This window comes from Canis lupus, chromosome 18 (genome assembly GCF_048164855.1).
Source record: "Canis lupus baileyi chromosome 18, mCanLup2.hap1, whole genome shotgun sequence".
NCBI classification, from domain to species: Eukaryota; Metazoa; Chordata; class Mammalia; order Carnivora; family Canidae; genus Canis; species Canis lupus.
Genome location: NC_132855.1, coordinates 54,386,391 through 54,404,797, shown reverse-complemented (window position 1 = coordinate 54,404,797; position 18,407 = coordinate 54,386,391). Strand labels below are relative to the sequence as shown.

Below are 18,407 nucleotides of genomic sequence, written 5' to 3'. Positions count from 1 at the left end.
ACAGCTTCTTAGGCCACTCTGCTACATGGCTGCCTTCAACTGGGCACCCAGCTGGCCTCCTGCCAACTGCACTACACCCACTTTCTTCCCTACTGGTCCAGCCAACTCCTAAGGGAACACTGAGCTCCCACCTGTTTCCACCTAGTGTCTATAAGGCTGAGGGTTTCCCCAATGACATGCTCTGGCTTCCAGCCCACAGTTCTCACCACCCTGTGGCTGAGGGTCTGGTCTCCCAGAACCTAGCTAATGATCACTGTGAGATGCCAAGACTACAGCCCAAGAGCCTGCTCCCAGCAACATGGAAGGTTGGCAACCACCACCCAAGAAGTCACTTCCTACTCTTTGGGTGCAGCTACAGACAGGGCCAGTCTCTTGGACTATAGTGCTATCTATACGGCCCTGTGAGGAGCTTATGAAGTCCCTACCATGTGGAAGAAAGGGAATATGACCCGACATTTTCCCTGTCAAGGGACAGCAAACTTTCTGGAAAGGGCCAAAATAATAATAATAATAGGTTTGGGGGGACTACAAGGTTCCATAGAGCAAGTGTTCTCACTGAATTGTCTCTTTTATATTTAAAGATATACCTCACTGGGTCACCTGGGTGGCTCAGTTGGTTGTGTGTCCAACTCTTGATTTCTGCTTAGGTGGTGATCTTGGGGTCATGGGATCAAGCCGAGCCCCATGTAGGGCTCTGCAATCAGCAGGAGTCTGCTTGAGGATTCTCTCTCTCCTTCTGCCCCTCCCTGCACTCTCTCTCTCTTACACACACACACACACTCTCTCTCTCAAATAAATAAATCTTTTAAAAAATAAAAAATATAGCTCAGAGACAGGTATTAGAAGCACTCCAATCAAATTCAATCATCTCCAAAGTGAAGCATTCACTCCTATTGGGGGGAGGAAAGAAATAATTAAGACTTTTGTGTACTTTTGTCTCATCCTTTTTTATTTCAATTTTTGTGTTTTATAAAATACATGAGTACAACAGTATTTACACGGAATTTATAAATATGTAATAATGTATGTTGAGTGTGACATGTTAACAATTTTTTCATTAAAGGGGTGCAGGATTAAAAAAATCTGAAGAATAATGGCCTAATACTCAGGAACTGATTTATTTTGAAAAGCCTCACACTGTCATGCTTTTGTTTCTACAGTGCCTCTCCTCTTACATTGTGTTGAATGGCAAAATCTGATTTTTTGATTAAAATTTATTTAAATCAATGTTGACAGACATCAAAGAATTTCACTGTCGTTGATATCAATGTACTATGGGGGGGGGTAGCTGCTTTTTGAGCACTGCTATCATCAAGGTTCTCTTTTTGGAACCTGGTATCTGGTGGGGATTTTCATCTTTGCCATTCCTTTTTGTCACAAGGAGTCAGTTCCTTCTTCCTCTGGCAGGCCTTTGGGATCAAGAATTTTAAACAAATGCTGGGTGCATGTTAACTTCAGGCTCTCTTTGACGGACATCAATTATTTGGGGACATTCCTGTGTATACTGAATACAGTCTCTTCTGCGGCAGCAGACTTCTGTACACCAATAGGAGGACCACAGGTGAGGGGGCGGGGGGTGGGGGCGGTCTGCCAGTGTAGCTTCACATCTTTTTTGGTTTCATCTAAACAGCAGTGTTGTGCATTTTGCCCACATTTTGTAAAAACTGGTGGCAAATGTAAACCAAAATTATTAGCACCCGTGATTAAACAATTGAGGTAAATCTGATGCAAACTGAGCTAAGGATGGAGGTAAACATTCTGGAAGGAAATAGCCTCACCTGGACATTCGCTGGATCAATCCAGGTAGCGAGGTATTGATTTGGTCAAGAGAACGAAACTATTATTATTATGTTGTCAGGAACCGTGAAAGCTTGAAGATTGTGTCCTACCTTCAAGCTGATACATTGGCGTGCCACAATCTCATGGACGCTGGCAGAAGAAACCAAAATCCCAGGCCAGAGACAAAGGACTTTGTTATTCATAGCAATGCATGTAATTTGTGCCAGGACCTCGGGCCCCATTTTCCAAGAAGAAGGCCAGGCGATATCTGGACAGGCAGTAGGAGGAATTACACAGGAGGAACCGTGAGGGGAGGAACCCGAAATCTTTTATGATGTCTGTTCTTCGAATCTGGTATGATCTGGACATGCAGAAACGTAAGAGATCCATGGAGAATTGTCTCCCGACTGTCACAGAGGACACTGCAGAGATGGCACTGGAGATTGGGTTTAAAACAGTGGTCCTCTGCCTCAGCTGCCCCAAAAATCTCTGGGCAGATTTTTATAGAACCAACGTCCAGAGACTGTTGTAACCGATCCCAGACTATTGTAACCACTCAAGCATCAGTAGTTTACGAAAGCCCCCAGGTGATTCTCATGCATAGGCAGGATGGCAACCGCCTGTCCAAAAGATTATGAGGTGAGGAGTAATGAGTAGTATTTATGTTTAGCTTGCTGCTTCCAAAACTTTGTTGGGTATATGACGTGCAATGCAGATTCTGATTCAGTAGGGTCAGAGCAAGAACAGAGATGGTGACAAGCTTCCTGGTATAGCCTGATTTTGGCATTCAGCTCTGAGTAGAAAGGTGCTGGCTCACTGGAAATATAGTTCTCATTGTAGTCTGTGTCTCCTGCTAGACTTTCATACTGTGGGCTTTATGTACATACATGTTCAGGAATTTATCACGTCTGAAAGGAGAAGGCAGCCTGCCTCTAGAAATGGGTCTTGCAATAAGAGTGAAGCCTATCCTTTCTCAGGACCACAGAAATACTCCCGGGTGTTGAGATCGTGAGAAACTGACAGACACTTGAAAAACAGATTTAGAACACAGGGCCAGCCATTAGGTCCTAAGCAACAACTTTACTCTGAACCTTATGTTGCTCATATATTGATGAAGGTAAGTTAGGGAACAGTCCACAGATTTGGATCCAAGTGTCAGAGAAATAAAAAGTAAAATCCTGATATTGCTGGAGGAAAAGCCCCATCGAGTTTGAGCGACTCCGGAAAACACTGATCAACTTGTTACTATTTCTCCTATTAGGAGTAAGGGAAGTATGTCTGGACTGCCTTTTCCTAATCTCCTACTTTTTTTTTTTTTTTTGAGAGAGAGAGAAAGAGAGCGAGGGGGATGGGGCACAAAGAGCAGGAGAGAGTTTCAAGCAGCCTCCGTGTTAAGTGTGGGACACCACACAGGGCTCCATCTCACAACCCTGAGATCACAACCCCAGCAGAAACCAAGAGTCAGATGCTTAACCGACTCCACCACCCAGGGGCTTCTCCTGGTTTCATTTCTAAAGGTTGTGATGCCTCTGAGGCCTTGGAGCAGGCACCTATACCCTTCTGCCACCCTGCAGCCCTGGCAAGGAGGGGAAACACCCTTTCCCAAGGGCCAGTGCAATTCGTTACCAGGCCTTCCCCAACCTAGCAACATGTCCACTATCCAGCCTGATCAAATATCTTTTTGGCTACATAAGTCCCTCATTTATTTTCCAGGGCAAATGGAAGGCCCCTAGACCTGCCAGGCACCAGGGAGCCTGAGGACACAGAGAAACATGCCCCTTAAATATTGATCCTACTGATGGCCCTGGGGCAAGAGGGAGGGAGGAAGGAAGATCTGGTGCCTTTTTCTTTGACATGCCCCCTTAACAAGTTAATACCTGTCCACCAACAGCGGCCTCTGAAAGAGTTTTTAGAAATACCACTTCACGATGATGAGATAGGTCATCCTTCCTTTTCCACTGGGCCTGGAAGTCTCTGAGTTTTCTAACAGAGATTTGCTGAAATTGGAGCAGCAGGGCTTTGCTTTCCCTGACCTGTGTGTTTCCCATATCCATCAGAAAAGAACAATGCCGTGGCAATGTACTCAGAGCTGAGGAAGGCAGCTGGCCTCAGACAGTTAACTAAGTGGAAAGAAAACACCGGGCTGCTTTTGGATCAGATGTGAAATTGACACCACTGCAGGTATTCATTCAGTGTATCTTTTTTTTTTTTTTTATGATAGTCACACAGAGAGAGAGAGAGAGAGAGGCAGAGACATAGGCAGAGGGAGAAGCAGGCTCCATGCACCGGGAGCCTGATGTGGGATTCAATCCCGGGTCTCCAGGATCGCGCCCTGGGCCAAAGGCAGGCGCCAAACCACTGCGCCACCCAGGGATCCCCCATTCAGTGTATCTTTATGATGCATCAGTATATGCTTAGGCGCTGGTGATCCAAAATAAATAAAACCTTGGCTCTGCCCTTGAGAAAATTATAAGCCCCAAATCCAGGTTAATGATCTCCTAAGGTTAGTCCAAGTTGTTTAAATACTTAAGAAGAATATATCTATTTGCTTGTTGAGAGGAGACATTTTGTCATCCAAATTTTGAGAGGCTAATAGTTAAAGATGGGGTTTGGTGGTTCTATGGGTTGTCTAACTCCTATGAAAGGGCCTAAAGGCCTAAAGCATGGAAATAGTGTTTGGGGCCCATTCTAGATATTTTATAATAATTAAAACAATACCCTATGATTTGCCTGAATGGCAATCTCAGGCACGGGTACAAGAAAGGCAGACCCACAGGAACCACATGCAATGCCCCTCAACTGTGGTCGTCATCAGCCAGCCGGGGCAGCCAGAGAAGAGCGCTGCATCTCCTCTTATCACCGCAAAATGGGAAACATGGCTTTCAGGAGCCAGGCAGATAATATAGGGGTGTGAGATCAGAAGGGCTAGAGGAAAGCTGTGCATTTTAAAGGTATTCAAATTACTTCCTAAGCAACAACCTATAAGGGCTAATCCTGAAAATCTGCTTAATCATTTCCATCTGTGGGCATGTTACTTCACCTCTTTAAAACTCAGATTCCTCATCAAACAGGAATAGTAATAGCCATCCTGCATATATCACCAGGTGGTTGTGATAATTTAATTATCCAGTATCTATAAAAGCATTTTAAAACTATAAATCATTAGAAAAATTCAAGCAATGTAACCAATATCAAGTCTTTCTTATCTCTGAAGGTGTAATTTATGCTCTATCTCTCGTAGAATTTAGGCACATGCATTCCAAACTGCTTTCCAGAATTCCACTGATTGGTCAGAAAAAGTACTCTTTTTCTGCTGCCTGAACTTGTTGAAAGTATGGCTTATGCAATTGTTAACTTGCTGCCCCTGCAGCAAATCAAATCAACAAATATTCACTAGCTGCTGAACTCACCTTGTAGGAGATTAAAAAAACAAAAAACAAAACAAAACAAAAACCAAGACCCCCCCCCCCAAAACTACGAGATTCACTTTTCACATTAAAGGAGCAAGTTGCCCAGCCACACCAGAGTACCCATACATTGTTGAGGAGAAAAAAACTGTGCTCTCTGGATGCCCCCCAATACACCTGGAGCTTTACTTCAAATACGAGAAACAGCTGGTGTTCATGATTTAAGGCTCAATACAAATAGTGGAGTGAATTTATATTACAAGCTGTGTGGTTTGGCAAAGGTCCAAAATTCATCAAACAGAAAGATAAGGATGATGATGATAACAATACAGATGGCTCTTCATAGTTGGTCCTAGTATAGTGACATAAAAGAAGTGCAACCTATATAGGACATTCCAGAGCTAGAACATACCCTCGACTTCATTCGCAACAGATGTACAGCAGGGTCTTCCCAGCACCTGTAAAAATCAAAGGTGACCCCATAGACTTGATGGTCCTGCTTGAAAGCTGGACCTGTGAAGGTTTCAGGCAACAATCCTTTGTATTAACCCAGGAAAGGGGCATCAATATTACTTAACATGGGAACACTCTCAAAGAAAGAACACCAATATTTCAAAACTCAAGTAATACTAAAAATGACTTAGCATCCAACGAGCACTTTTCTGGGAACTGTTGAGATCTTTGCCATTGAGTCTCATGAAAAATCTAAAGGCAATAAGGGGAAATGCCAACCACCTGATCCATAAATGAATGTCTACCACTTGGTGAGAATGATAATTCAAGCTAACACACATTGAGAACTTCTGTTGCCAGATAAGGTGCTTCATACCTTTATACTCAGCATACTAATTTCTCCTGATTTATTGAGAATCTCTTGATTCTCTTGCTATTATAAATAGTACCATTATTCTCATTTTAAATAAAAGGAAACTGGACCTCCCAGAGATTATAGCAAGGCCCAAGGACACACGGCCAAGCGAAAGAGTTGGGCTATCCTGCTGCTCTTCACCATTTTATAACCCATAAGACAGAAGTGGATGTTGTTGTCTGTCAGTCCTCAGGGGGCTGCAGTTCAACGGGTGGCTCTGATTTCAAGTGGGCAGCACAGAGATGACAGCTAATCTCATCGATAGCCATGGATTGTATCCCTCACCCTGTCAGCTATGTCATAGAGGTCTTTTTTTGGACACCAACAAGACTAGGTGTAAGACTTGGGAAAGGTTCAGCAAACACCATTCCCACCCCCAGTACTGGAAAAAAAAAAAAAAAAAAAACCCTCAGAATACTTTTTCCATTATCAATGGATTTCTATCAATTTCCATTATCAATGGATTTCTATCAATCTCTTTTCTATCCTCATCAGTATCCTTAATAGTAAAAAAATTCATAGAGACTGATTGGATGAGGTATGAAAGCCTTTCAGGGATCCCTGGGTGGTGCAGCGGTTTAGCGCCTGCCTTTGGCCCAGGGCGTGATCCTGGAGACCCGGGATCGAATCCCACATCAGGCTCCTGGTGCATGGAGCCTGCTTCTCCCTCTGCCTATGTCTCTGCCTCTCTCTCTCTCTCTCTCTCTGTGTGTGTGTGACTATCATAAATAAATAAAAATTTAAAAAAAAAAAGAAAGCCTTTCAAGCTTAAGCATGTTTCGGAAATTTAACTTGTGTCCATGAATGTTTACAGCTCAAATTTTCTCTTTTTCGGTGGGGTCTTCACTTAGAGAACAGAAAATAGTATTTGTCTTAGGCAAGAAACACAGTGCTCTGGAGATTTTCCACTTGTTGGGATCCCTGGGTGGCGCAGCAGTTTGGTGCCTGCCTTTGGCCCAAGGTGCGATCCTCGAGACCGGGGATCTAATCCCACGTCGGGCTCCCGGTGCATGGAGCCTGCTTCTCCCTCTGCCTGTGCCTCTGCCTCTCTCTCTCTGTGTGACTATCATAAATAAATACTAAAAAAAAAAAAAAAAAAGATTTTCCACTTGTAACATGGGGATAATAACATATAACCTACACTTTTCATATGGTTTGGGTAGTACAAAAAGAATACAAAGAAGAGTGTTAAGAGTAATTTTATACCACAAGCCCAAACACCATCTTCTCTAACTTTTCCAATCAAGAGGCCCCACCACCACACATCTTGGTCCTTCCAGCAGCAAGGTTTTTTTTATTTATGGCAGCTCTTATTAACTAAATTAAAATTTTTAATTTGTTTTCTTGAGTACTTTGTCTCTCCAACTACAATGAAATTCCATGCAAGAAGGAATTTTGTCTTCTTGTTTGCCAATCCACTGCCAGCATCTAAAACTGTCCCTGGCACACACTAGACCCTCAATAAATGCATACGGAATAGTAAAACATTTTCTCTGTTAAAATCTGTACCTTTATGAACATTTTTTAAAATTTATTTATTTATGATAGACACACACACAGAGAGAGAGAGAGAGAGAGAGAGGCAGAGATTCAGGCAGAGGGAGAAGCAGGCTCCACACCTGAAGCCTGATGCGGGAGTTGATCCCGGGACTCCAGGATCTCGCCCTGGGCCAAAGGCAGGCGCCAAACCACTGAGTGGTTTGGCGCCTGCCAAACCCAATCCCACCCATAAAGGGGGATCCCCTCCTTTATGAACATTTTAATAACTAGATTTCAAGTCCATAGAAATAGGTTAATCATAATCCTCGGGTAATGGCATGCTCATCATTGATCCATGCTCTCTCTTATGATTTATGTAGCTATCGAGTTAGAGTTTGTTTCGTTTTGTTTTTAATTAGGTAATAAATACCCGAAAAAACAGAACCTGAATCTAACCATAGAACCCTGGCCCCTATTTCACCTCCTGTCTCTTCCCATCTAAGGTAATCATCATTCAGAATCCCAGGCTCTTCACTTCCTATTGTCTTAAGTCCATTTCCCTAGAAGCAGAGCTTGAGATGGGATTCTTGTTTAGGTGATTTATTGAGGGAGTTCTCAGGAGAAGGGGAGTTGGGGAAGCAGGACAAGACAGGGGAAAAAAGCTAAGTAAGAATGTGAAATCAGCTGGAAAAGGTATTCAGAGCTCTGCAGCCCACACTGCACCACAGTGTGACCCTACATTAAGGCAAAAGATTAGCTGCTTGCGCCCCCAAGTTAGTCAGTCAATTGGCTGACATTTGGGGAGGTGATATAGAGAAAGCATGTGCATAGCTTCCTGTGTGAGTCAGCTTCTATTTGGCTAACAGCAATTCTCCAGAGAGGGAGGGAGCCTTGAGCTGTTGGCAGCCAACACTCATAGCAGCTGGGAATCGGTGCACTTGAACAGGAAAAGGGGTCTGAGCATGTATCCTATCCTTCTTCCCTTTCTATACAGTTTTATCAAATTTTGTATGTCTTTCTGAAAAGGAATTATTAGTTATATTCTGTTCAGTTATTTGGAACTTACTAGAAAGGAAATCATTAAATTTTGACTGTTGTATAATATTTCAGTATGTGAAAATACCATACTTTATTCACCCATTCTTCCACTGGTGGACTTTGGAGTTGTTTTTAGGTTTTTGCTATTATGAACAGTGTTGCTGTGCACATTCTCTTATATGTCTCCTGTTGTATGTGTGTAAGAATTTCTTGGGTTTATGCCTGGGGTGAAATAGCTAGACCATATGGTGTGAACTTTAGAAGGTAATGCCAAACTATTTTCCTAAGTGGTTTTATGAACTCATATGCCCACCAATAATGTGTAAGAGATCCTATCATCCACCTCCTCTCCAATGTTTTGGTTTTTGTAAATCGAAAGAGAATAAAATGGCATCTCATTGCAGTCTTGACTTGTACATCCTTGCTCAGTAACCATCTCTCTTCATGTTTACCAGATACACCTGTTTCCTCTTCTGTGAATGCTTGCTCATGGCTTTTGTCCATTTTCTCTTGGTTATTTGTGCTTTCCTTATTGGTCGTAGGAGTTCTTCATATGCCCTTTGTTGTGTGTATTATGAATATAGTGAATAGCTTCTAGTTTATAACTTTACTCTTCACTTTCTTTTTTTTTTCTCTTCACTTTCTTTATGTGTTTTTTACTGAACAGAAGCTCTTAATTTTATTATAGTTACAGATATTCTCTTTATGGCTTTTGATGTATTGTTTAAGAAATCTTTCTCTCAAGGGATCTAAAGGACAATCTCAGTCTTGGAGGTGAGGAGGTCTACAAATAGAGCCAGGTTACAGGCAAGTCACAGAAGCAAGCACTGCAATGCCTACTGGGGTATTCAGTCCAAGGCAACCTTGACTAGCCAGCGCAAGCGACCAGCTGGCTGGCTGGCTGGCAGGTGTGTTCTGGTTAAAGAATTGGATATATCATGCTATTAGAGCTGGATACCATTAAAAATTCTAATCATAGACTGTAATTAACTTTCCTTGCTCTGACGCCCCGCTCACTAAACAACCTTCTGATTATAATTTGGCTTCCCAGTATCTCGCCTACAGGGAGAGAATGTACTGTGCAGACCGACGTGAGGATCCAATCCACTAAACAGTTACATGCCATGATGTAAATTAATAAATCCGTATTCTGATTTTATCATCTGCCTCATCTGAGCTCTGTGGGCGTGAGTCAGCATCCCTGAGTCTAATCAACATGGACACTGAGAATATCAAGCTCCTGAGCTGAAAACCTAAGAACTACACCCAGGACCAGAGTGTAGTCACCAAGGTAACACTGCCCTGGAGGCTCCTCGGCCTGATGGAGAGAAGGCCTTCCTACATATCATGCGATACAGACAGGGATTAAAATTGACTTTTGACATTATAAAGAGCTGCATATTCAAAACCATGGCTTGGTTCCATTCAGGTGAAGGTGAAGAATAGGAGATGATCGTGAGACTCATATTGAATATTTATTGGCTTATAAGCACACACCAGATGCCGCACAAATCCTAGGCAGGAGGATAAGATTTACAGACATGTTTGAAAAAAGGAAAAAAAAAGGGCAGATGGTATGTGCTGAGGAGGAATGGAACAAGAGAAGCCTGACTGATGAATCCTTGCTCCATCTTGATGCTCATGGTCCAGGATGCAAAATGGAATAAGAGGACTTTAAAGACCAAAAGAAGAGCCAGGTGACAGAAACACAAAGTACAACAGAGCACAAACAGGAATGTGCCAGAGCAGTGAGAGTATCCAGGCCAGAGGAGTGATTTAGGACCTGTAGGGTGAGGGCAAGATCTTTGAAGTGGGTTCAAAAGGCAAAGTAGAGGTGAGCCCATTAGGACAGATGGGGATAATTTAGCAATCCTGCTATTAGATCACCACTTCATTAAAGGTTCCTGGGTGAGAAGTACCTAGAGTGACATAGATCCCCTTCTGGAATCCCAGTTACACAGTGTAACAAAGGGAAGAATGCGATCAGAATTGTTATGTCTGGGACTCTGGAGCCCAGTGATGAGACATGATCCACTTCTTTGTGTTCAGACCCCAAACAAAAACCAAAAGAAAGGGAAGATGGCCTCTACTGATAACTCTACAGCATTTATTTTTCAAAGACAAATATGTTTTAAGAAGGAGTGTGATAAATTAAAGGAAGTTCTGTGTCACCTCTGAGACTGATCTCAAAGATAGGCACTGTTGCCCACAGACAGCATCTGCCGTGAGGCCCCAGCAGAGCAAGGTCACCAGCCTGGATAGATTTGACAAGGCTAGAGAACCATCCTAAATATCTTTTTGTTCTAAAAATGAGGTAGAGACGTGCCACCCAGTAAGGAGTGACCCCTAAGTGTGGCCTGCCCAACCAATGACATGAAAGGAAGGGCACACAAAGGACTCAGTGAAACAGCATGACCAAAACACAGCAGCGGGGCAGGAGTGCTTCTCTCAGGTGCGCCAAAAAAATATATGAACTTCCAGGATGAGAGCTGGAGAAGGGCTGACCTGTGTTCCCCACAAAGCCAGAGGGCTCTGACTCACACGTGAAAGAAGAAGCTCTCTTTAATAGTGGCTTCAGCGAGCATGCATACATGGGGAGAAGTAACTGGAGATACAGTGGGGCTCCTCATCTAGTAGAGGTTGTCCCGCACGTGCTCCATGATGGTCTTCAGGCCCAACCAGGTCTCCTCTGCAGTGGGGATGATCTGGTTGGCTGGCAGGAGGAAGCCATAGTGCCCAGTATCTCTCAACTCAAACGTGAATGCATACTTGATACCATTGTCATATGCCCAGTCAACACTGCTCCCGCTAGCTGGATCTGTAAGTCAGAAAAGAAAACACCTTTAAATCCCAGTTCCTTTCAGGGTTAGATGGGCAGATGTCAGGAGATCTGCCTGCCTCTTGTTCTTAGGGATCTATAGTTCTTTCTGAAGGTCATGAGGCCTACAACACATGAATACTGGCCTGATCCATATGTCTCATGCTGTCCTATATGACAAACATCTTCATTAGTCTCAAACCAAGAGATTTTTAAATCCTTATTTCCACCTTGCCACTAAACACACTGTGTAGACTCCTTGTGGTCATTTAAAACCAATCTTCACAGAGTGTGATAGACAGCCCCTGAGACAGCCCCAATGATCCTTATCTCCTGGTCTTCACATCCTGTGTGGTTCCCTCCAACACTAAGTGGGGCTTCCCTGACCTGGGTAATTAACAGGAGACTGCAGAAATGATGGTGTGTGACCTCCAAGCCTAGATCATAAATACTGTGGCTTCCACCTTGCTCTTTTGTAGATCATTTGCTCTAGGGAAAGCCATGCATCAGGGTGTGTGGATGGTCAGTGTCCTATATCTAGGTCTAGGTGTTAGAGAACAGAGGCCTCCTGCCACTACTCAGCACATCAGTGAGCCACCTGAGAAGCAGACCCCTCCAGACCAGTCGAGCCTTTAAATGACTCTAGCCCTAGAAGACACCTTGACAGCAACCTTAGGAGAGGCCCTAAGCCAGAGCCACCCAGTAAAGCCATTCTTGAATTCCTACCCCAGAGAAACAGTGGAAGAAAATAAATGTTTATTATTTTAGGCTGCTCAGTTTTAGGATAACTTTTTTACAGAGCAAGAGATAACTGATACACAGAGAGAAAGAAAGCATAGCCCTTGGGAATTCCCTTTGCCAAAAGGCTGGGGAAAGTAAAGAGGCCCATTTTCCTGCTTCTTCCCAGCCAAACTCTACTAGAGCAGAAACTGGCTAAAAGTGCAAAGTGTGGATGACACTGAATGATAAAATAATGATGTCAATAGCACCTATCATTTATTGAACATCTCCCATGAGCCAGTTATTTATATTGGAAGGTTTACATTTATGACCTCATTAATCTTTAAAAACCCAGTGAGGTGGATATCACTGTCCTTGTTTTTCAGATGAGGAAATCCAGGCTCAGAATGAGTAATTTATCTAAGGAAATATAGACAGAAAAAATGGCAGGAATGGAATTGAAACCTAAGTCCATCTGCTGAAAAAAGCCTATGCTTTCTTCAACCTCCTTCCAGTCCATTTAGTATAGTACATGTCTGTTAAATGAAAACATGGGTCCTTTTATTTACCCATCATTCTTGAGAGTTGTTTCTCATGATAGCACTTTTGATTTTTCTAGAGATGCTGCTTCTACTGTGATGACATGCCCTTTGAAGTTATGAAACAGACTCTCCTATACTCTCTGAAATTCTTGTGCAGTTCTCAGAGTCCTTCTCTACCCTGAGAAAATGCTGGATGAAAAACAGACAATGGCACCAGAAGTTTCTAGAGGTTATTTATATGGCAAGCTCAAGTATTTCAGAACACATTTTAAATTCAGGAAGGAGGCAAGAAGTCCTTTGCCAAGCAAAGTGATCAAGTGCTTGCATTTCACTTTTTTTGGGTCCCTGCTCAAAGTCTATCTACTTTTTTTAAAAGATTTTATTTATTTATTTGAGAGAGAAAGAGTGTATGAACAGGGTGGGGGAGGAGCAGAGGGAGAAGCTGACTCTCTGCTCGATCCCAGGACCCCGAGATCAAGACCCAAGCCAAAGGCAGATGCTTAACTGACTGAGCCACCCAGGCACTGCAGTTTAGCTACTCTTTTAACATCAATGGGAACATACTATTAAAAACACACTGTATTTCGGGCTTGGTGCTCAGCTGGGAGTCTGCTTCTCTCTCTCCCTCTGTCCCTCCCCTCCACTAATGCTTACTCCCTCTCATGCTCTCTCTCTAATAAATAAAATCCTTTAAAAATAATAGATAATTAAAATAAAATAAAAACCACACTATTTTTATAATTAATATTTGAAGATTATTCCCTATTAGCACATATAGATGCACCTCACTCATTTAATGGAGGTATACTGTTTCATTGTGTGCATGCACCAAATGTGTTTTTATTCATTACTGTACTGACAGACATTTAGGTGCTCACTAGGCTTTTATGACTAACAGTGCTGTCATGAACATCCTTCTTACTAACGATCTATCCACAAGTCAAATGAGCCCAAAGAACTTGTGTCCAAGCCCTTAGTACTAAAGAGAAGAGGAGAGTGCTTCTAGAGGCAGGGGGCCTAAAAGCAGGAAGTCTGACCAGGGGAAGGAAACATGAAAACTCTAAAAAAGTAGACACAAGAATTAAAGAAGCAAAATGGGCTTAAGGCTGTCCAGCACAGGGACTGAAAATGCAATACAGCACAGAAGGCCTTCAGGACATAACAAGTAATGTTCAGAAGGCCACTCTGTCATGAAGAAAGGAGCTTAAATCCCTTATACATGCTTTGTTTAAAAAGGCAAGGAAGTGTAAAATTCTTTTGAATATTATTTTCAGCAAAAATTGTTAATCTAAGAAAAGGTCTGGCACTTGAAGGAACAAACATCAACTATTCATGTAGCACATACAATAATCCATGGAATCAGACTGTTATTCTACAAAAATTGATTACATTTTTAGAAAGCAAGGAGGGTAGACAAAACCTTTAAAGAATACAGAAGATGCACTCTTGAAAGACTTAGGAAATATTATATCTCCTGGACAACACTCAAGAGAGCCTTCCTCCTCTTGTTCTGCAGGAATCCAACAAGTATCTCCGGATTTTGGCACAGCTTACATTAGGAAAAATGTATTTGATGTGGGATGACAAGGCCATACTTTAAACTGGTATTTGATCCAAAAGCCAGGGCTGTGGTGACCCACAATGCCCTTTTGAGAGGGCCTCGTCAAAGGACTCTCACCAAGTCTCTTCAGCTCTCTGCAGTCCTAAACTCAGTTCTCACCAATGAGGCAGAGGAGGGAGAAACTCTCCTGATGTGTTTCTTCTCTGAGAAGTTCCCATTTAACAACACTAATAATAATAAACCATCAATTATTAAGGGATGGTTGCCACAATTAGCCACACAAACACCAAAATCAGGTGTAGGCAACACAGACAAGACTGCTGAGGTCAGAGAACACAGGAGCACCTAGGACGGGGGATGGAGAAACTTCCCAGAAGAGGAAGCCTGAAGGGAACAGAGAGCTGAGGGTGAAGCAATTGGATAGGAGAGTTAGGGTGTGGAGGAGGACAGAAATATCAGCAAGTTTGCAGGGGCTCTAAGGGTGGACCGACTGACTGTTAGAACATTACTTACAGAGGAGGCACTAGCAGAGAAAGGAATGCACTCGCTCTCTAGGTGTCAGAACCAGGGCCCCCAGAGGGCTGTTGGTGAAGCACCTGCCTTCGGCTCAGGTCATGATCCCAGAGTTCTGGGATTGAGCCTCATGTCTGGCTCCCTGTTCAATGGGGATCCTGCTTTTCCCTCTCCCTCTGCCTGCCACTCCTCCTGCTTGTGCTCTCTCAAATAAATAAATAAAATCTTTAAAAAATAAAAGTGTCAGAACCGTGCTCCTCATGTTCATGTTTGTTTGTTTGTTTTTCCTATTGATAGCTAGACTCTCGGAAAATTATAACCTTCTTCCATTTGATCTTTAAGTTTAAAGATCAGGGCTCCTAGAATAAAGAAACTGGAAGTATCTTCATAGGAACAGAGTAAAATGCTCAGATGAAACACTTCAGTGATAAACCAAAGCAGGGGTATTTCCTCAAAATGGGGTTAAAACTGTAGGTAATGAGGTAACTGAAGGTAAAGACCACCTTCAGGTTTGGAGTCTTGATAGTCTTTGTTTGGGAGATTTTTTTTTTTTTGGCTTGACGCTAACCATTGCACAGAGGACCCCAGCTCACAGCACACTATGCTCCAACACATGCTTATTTTTGATGGGAAGGTGAGGGAATCTCCTCCACCCCCACTACCACCACCTCGGTCTGTCTATCCAAATGTGAGTTTCCTTTTAAAATGGAATGATAGGCTTGAGGAATTTTTTTCTAAAGATTTCTTAATTTATATGAGAGAGAGAAAGAGAACACAAGCAGGGAGAGCTGCAGAGGAAGAGGGAGAAGCAGACTCCCCACTGAGCAGGAAGCCCAACAAGAATCCCAGGACCCTGGGATCATGACCTTTGCCAAAGGCAGACACTTACTGAACTTAGCCACCTGGGCACCCTGGGCTTGAGGAATTTTTGACAAACTCTATCAGGACCTTTCGTGGAATATAAGGGACCCAGACTTCAGCATACTAGCAGGACTTCACTCAGCACAGGCACACGACAGATAGCATGACTGTTGTGATGGTACTGAGGGAGATGACCACCTACAGCAGCTATCATCCCATAAACTGGATGCAAATTCAGTCCATCACTAACAACAAAAGCAATCAGACTACAACCGTGAGCCTAACTCGCAGCTCTTCTCCCACTTTATTTCAACTTTCCTCACAAAGCATTTTCTAAATAAATACATACAGTGGGTACTTACAGACAGTGGTACAGGTAGGACCCACTTGGTATGTAGTGCCCGACAGGGAAGCCAGAGCGTTGGCTGCACGCCTTGCCACCTCGTCCTAGAAGGGGGAACCAGTGGAGTGAGAAGGAATGGATCCCACAGCCTGACATCCCACAGCTGTTCTGTGCTGCCAGTGGTGTGGAAGATTCTCGGCCCTTCCCCCCAAGCTTCCAAAGCCTGATGCACAGAGATGCATAGGGCTGCATACCAACCCAATCTAGTAAATACGCTACCATCTTCACCTATCCTGAGGGATGGGAATGTCATGTTCGTGAACACACGAGAAGGCCAAGTATGTTCCAGAGAAAACCTTCTAAGAGTCGGGTGTTCCCAGAGTGGAGGTGGAGACAGGACCACCATATATGGATGTGCCCTATGCAGAGTGCCTGTTTGAGACCAGAATCTAGCCCACACCTAGCATGAGCCCTGAATCTGCTGGAAGGTTTCTAGGCCAGCTGCAGCCCTGGGCAGAGGGTACTCTCCAACAGACCAGCATGGAGGGAGAAACCTGCAGTCACCCTGACAGCTCTGCTCCAGTCCAGTGCATCATAAGTGCCTGTTCACATCCTAGGGCAAGTCACTGTATGTGACTCAGAGCATCCCGAGACTGCAGCCTTCATCCTACTTAAACTACCTTGACCAGAAGGAGGAGAACCTCTCTCATACCCATCACAATGACACCCACAGTTCTTGGCAAGTGGTGGGTCCATAATGCATTTTGGTCAGAAAAATATTTGAGAAGGAAAGGCAGGGATCAGGTGTAGTTCTTGAAACTGACAGCAAATACAGAAATAATGAGAACTGTCTTCTTCCTGTCCCCAGTAGGTCTGAGGGCAGGGAGAGAAGACCAGGCCCTTAATAAAATAAGTCCAGGCTTCTGGACTTTCCCTAGAAGTTGTAGAACGACCACTGTGGCAGTATCCAAGGGCCAAGCAGGCCCACTACTAGGTGGAAGGCAGCCCATCACTCACCAGTTCATCAGCATCTGGGGCCTTTTTGATGGTATACCCATATGGATACATCAGCAGCTGTGAGTAGCTGTGCAAGTCAATGAAGCATTTGAAATTCCTGTGTCCTTGGATGAAATCTACCACCGATTTCACCTCTACTTCCGAATTGGCATGGGGTCCATGATATATTTCAGAGCAAGGGTTGTCACTGGCTCCCTCTCCTGTGGGGGATGGCCCAAACAGAAACATAAATCCATGGGCAAGGAAACAGAAATGCAGGACACTCAACCCAGAGGAAGGACAGAAGGTGCTGGCAACGGACAAGTCAATATGAGAAGCCCTCCCACGAGCCTGATCTGCGATACGTGTACATGGTGGAGAGGGTGCAGAAGTGGAAGGGTACTGGATCCGCCACAGCTGAGGAGGAAAACTGGAAGGACTCCTTTAAATGGATAGAATTGACCTTGTAGTGCATCACTAACAGTTGTCATAAATAATTAATATCATACTTGACAATGACTTGTAATTAATAAGTATTCTAGATAATTAATATGAATACCAATTAATAATGAAAATGACTCCATTTATTCTGGTGTCAACTCATTCTCTTGGTTCAGATCTTAATGGCTAAGCGCTGCCAAAAATAATCTATTGTTGTGGCTAAAGTCTCGGATTTGACAGGTATTTAGAAATATTGCCTTCTGTACCACTTCACAACATAGCTCCCTGAGGTATTTGGCATGTGTGTAAAACGGCCCCAGTTGTGGGAAGATCTGACTTAACTCTGATGCCCTCAGTTCCCACATTTCTAACAGCTCCTCTCCACAGGCACATTATTCTCCCTGCCACAATCCATGTGGTAGGCAAGCTTGCAAGTAAAAGTACATTAAAGGCAGGACACCAGCACAGCTGTGAAAAGTAAGAGAGCCCTACAGGGTTCTGGAACCGCAAGGTGAGGTTAGACTCTCAACTCTTGACCGACCACAAGCTCCTGAGATTGTCTCTGAGCCTCAACAGTCTCATTTCGGGTAATAAAACTCACTCCCTGGGTCAGACAAAAAAAATAAGGTAACACACAGAAAAACAGTTGGCCCCTGGTGGGCACTACTGTAGGGATAATGTGTAGATAGCTAGATCTCAGAACCGGGGTCTCCTCATTCTCATGCCCTTTCCGTGGCCTCAAAAGGCTGAGTATCACACTGACACATCTAAGGGCAAACTGCTGAGGTCAAATCCTCACCACATCACACGATCTGCTCTGTTAGGGTAACAGAACTAACCACTCTCTTCTGAGTTACCACCAGGAGCCCTTCCACCCACCCAGTCACTTGCCCAAGAGAAGCAGGGATGACCAGGACAGAAGCCAAGGATCTATATATCTAAGACTACAACAGTGTTTAAAATACTAGTGTTCTTTCAGGAGAACAAGAATTGCTGAATAATTCTTTTCCAAAATTACCCGCCCCTCAATTTTTTAAAAAC

General features: G+C 43.6%; 2 protein-coding genes and 1 long non-coding RNA gene across 4 annotated transcripts in view; 1 reads left to right on the top strand and 2 right to left on the bottom strand.

The window, feature by feature from the left end:
- The window catches only part of LOC140609269 (uncharacterized), a 15,012-nt gene extending 5,084 nt beyond the window's left edge, over nt 1-9,928 (top strand). The window contains exons 2-3 of the long non-coding RNA XR_012011172.1: nt 3,837-3,960; nt 9,623-9,928. This is a non-coding gene — a long non-coding RNA (uncharacterized lncRNA). The remainder of the gene's footprint in view (nt 1-3,836; nt 3,961-9,622) is intronic.
- Nucleotides 1-11,133, bottom strand: part of CPA5 (carboxypeptidase A5) — a 37,560-nt gene extending 26,427 nt beyond the window's left edge. The window contains exon 1 of the mRNA XM_072784573.1: nt 11,113-11,133. The gene's annotated coding sequence lies outside the window, so the exon portion shown is untranslated. The remainder of the gene's footprint in view (nt 1-11,112) is intronic.
- The window catches only part of CPA4 (carboxypeptidase A4), a 27,053-nt gene continuing 14,070 nt past the window's right edge, over nt 5,425-18,407 (bottom strand). Inside the window, exons 9-11 of one of the 2 annotated variants that reach the window (XM_072784576.1) lie at nt 16,947-17,146; nt 15,949-16,033; nt 5,425-5,644 (exon numbers count right to left, since the gene is read on the bottom strand). In XM_072784576.1, coding sequence (XP_072640677.1) covers nt 5,607-5,644; nt 15,949-16,033; nt 16,947-17,146 — 323 coding nt within the window. In that variant the 3' untranslated portion in view covers nt 5,425-5,606. Of the gene's footprint in view, nt 5,645-11,115; nt 11,390-15,948; nt 16,034-16,946; nt 17,147-18,407 lie in introns of those variants that run through there. The other variant, XM_072784575.1, reaches the window with a different exon arrangement.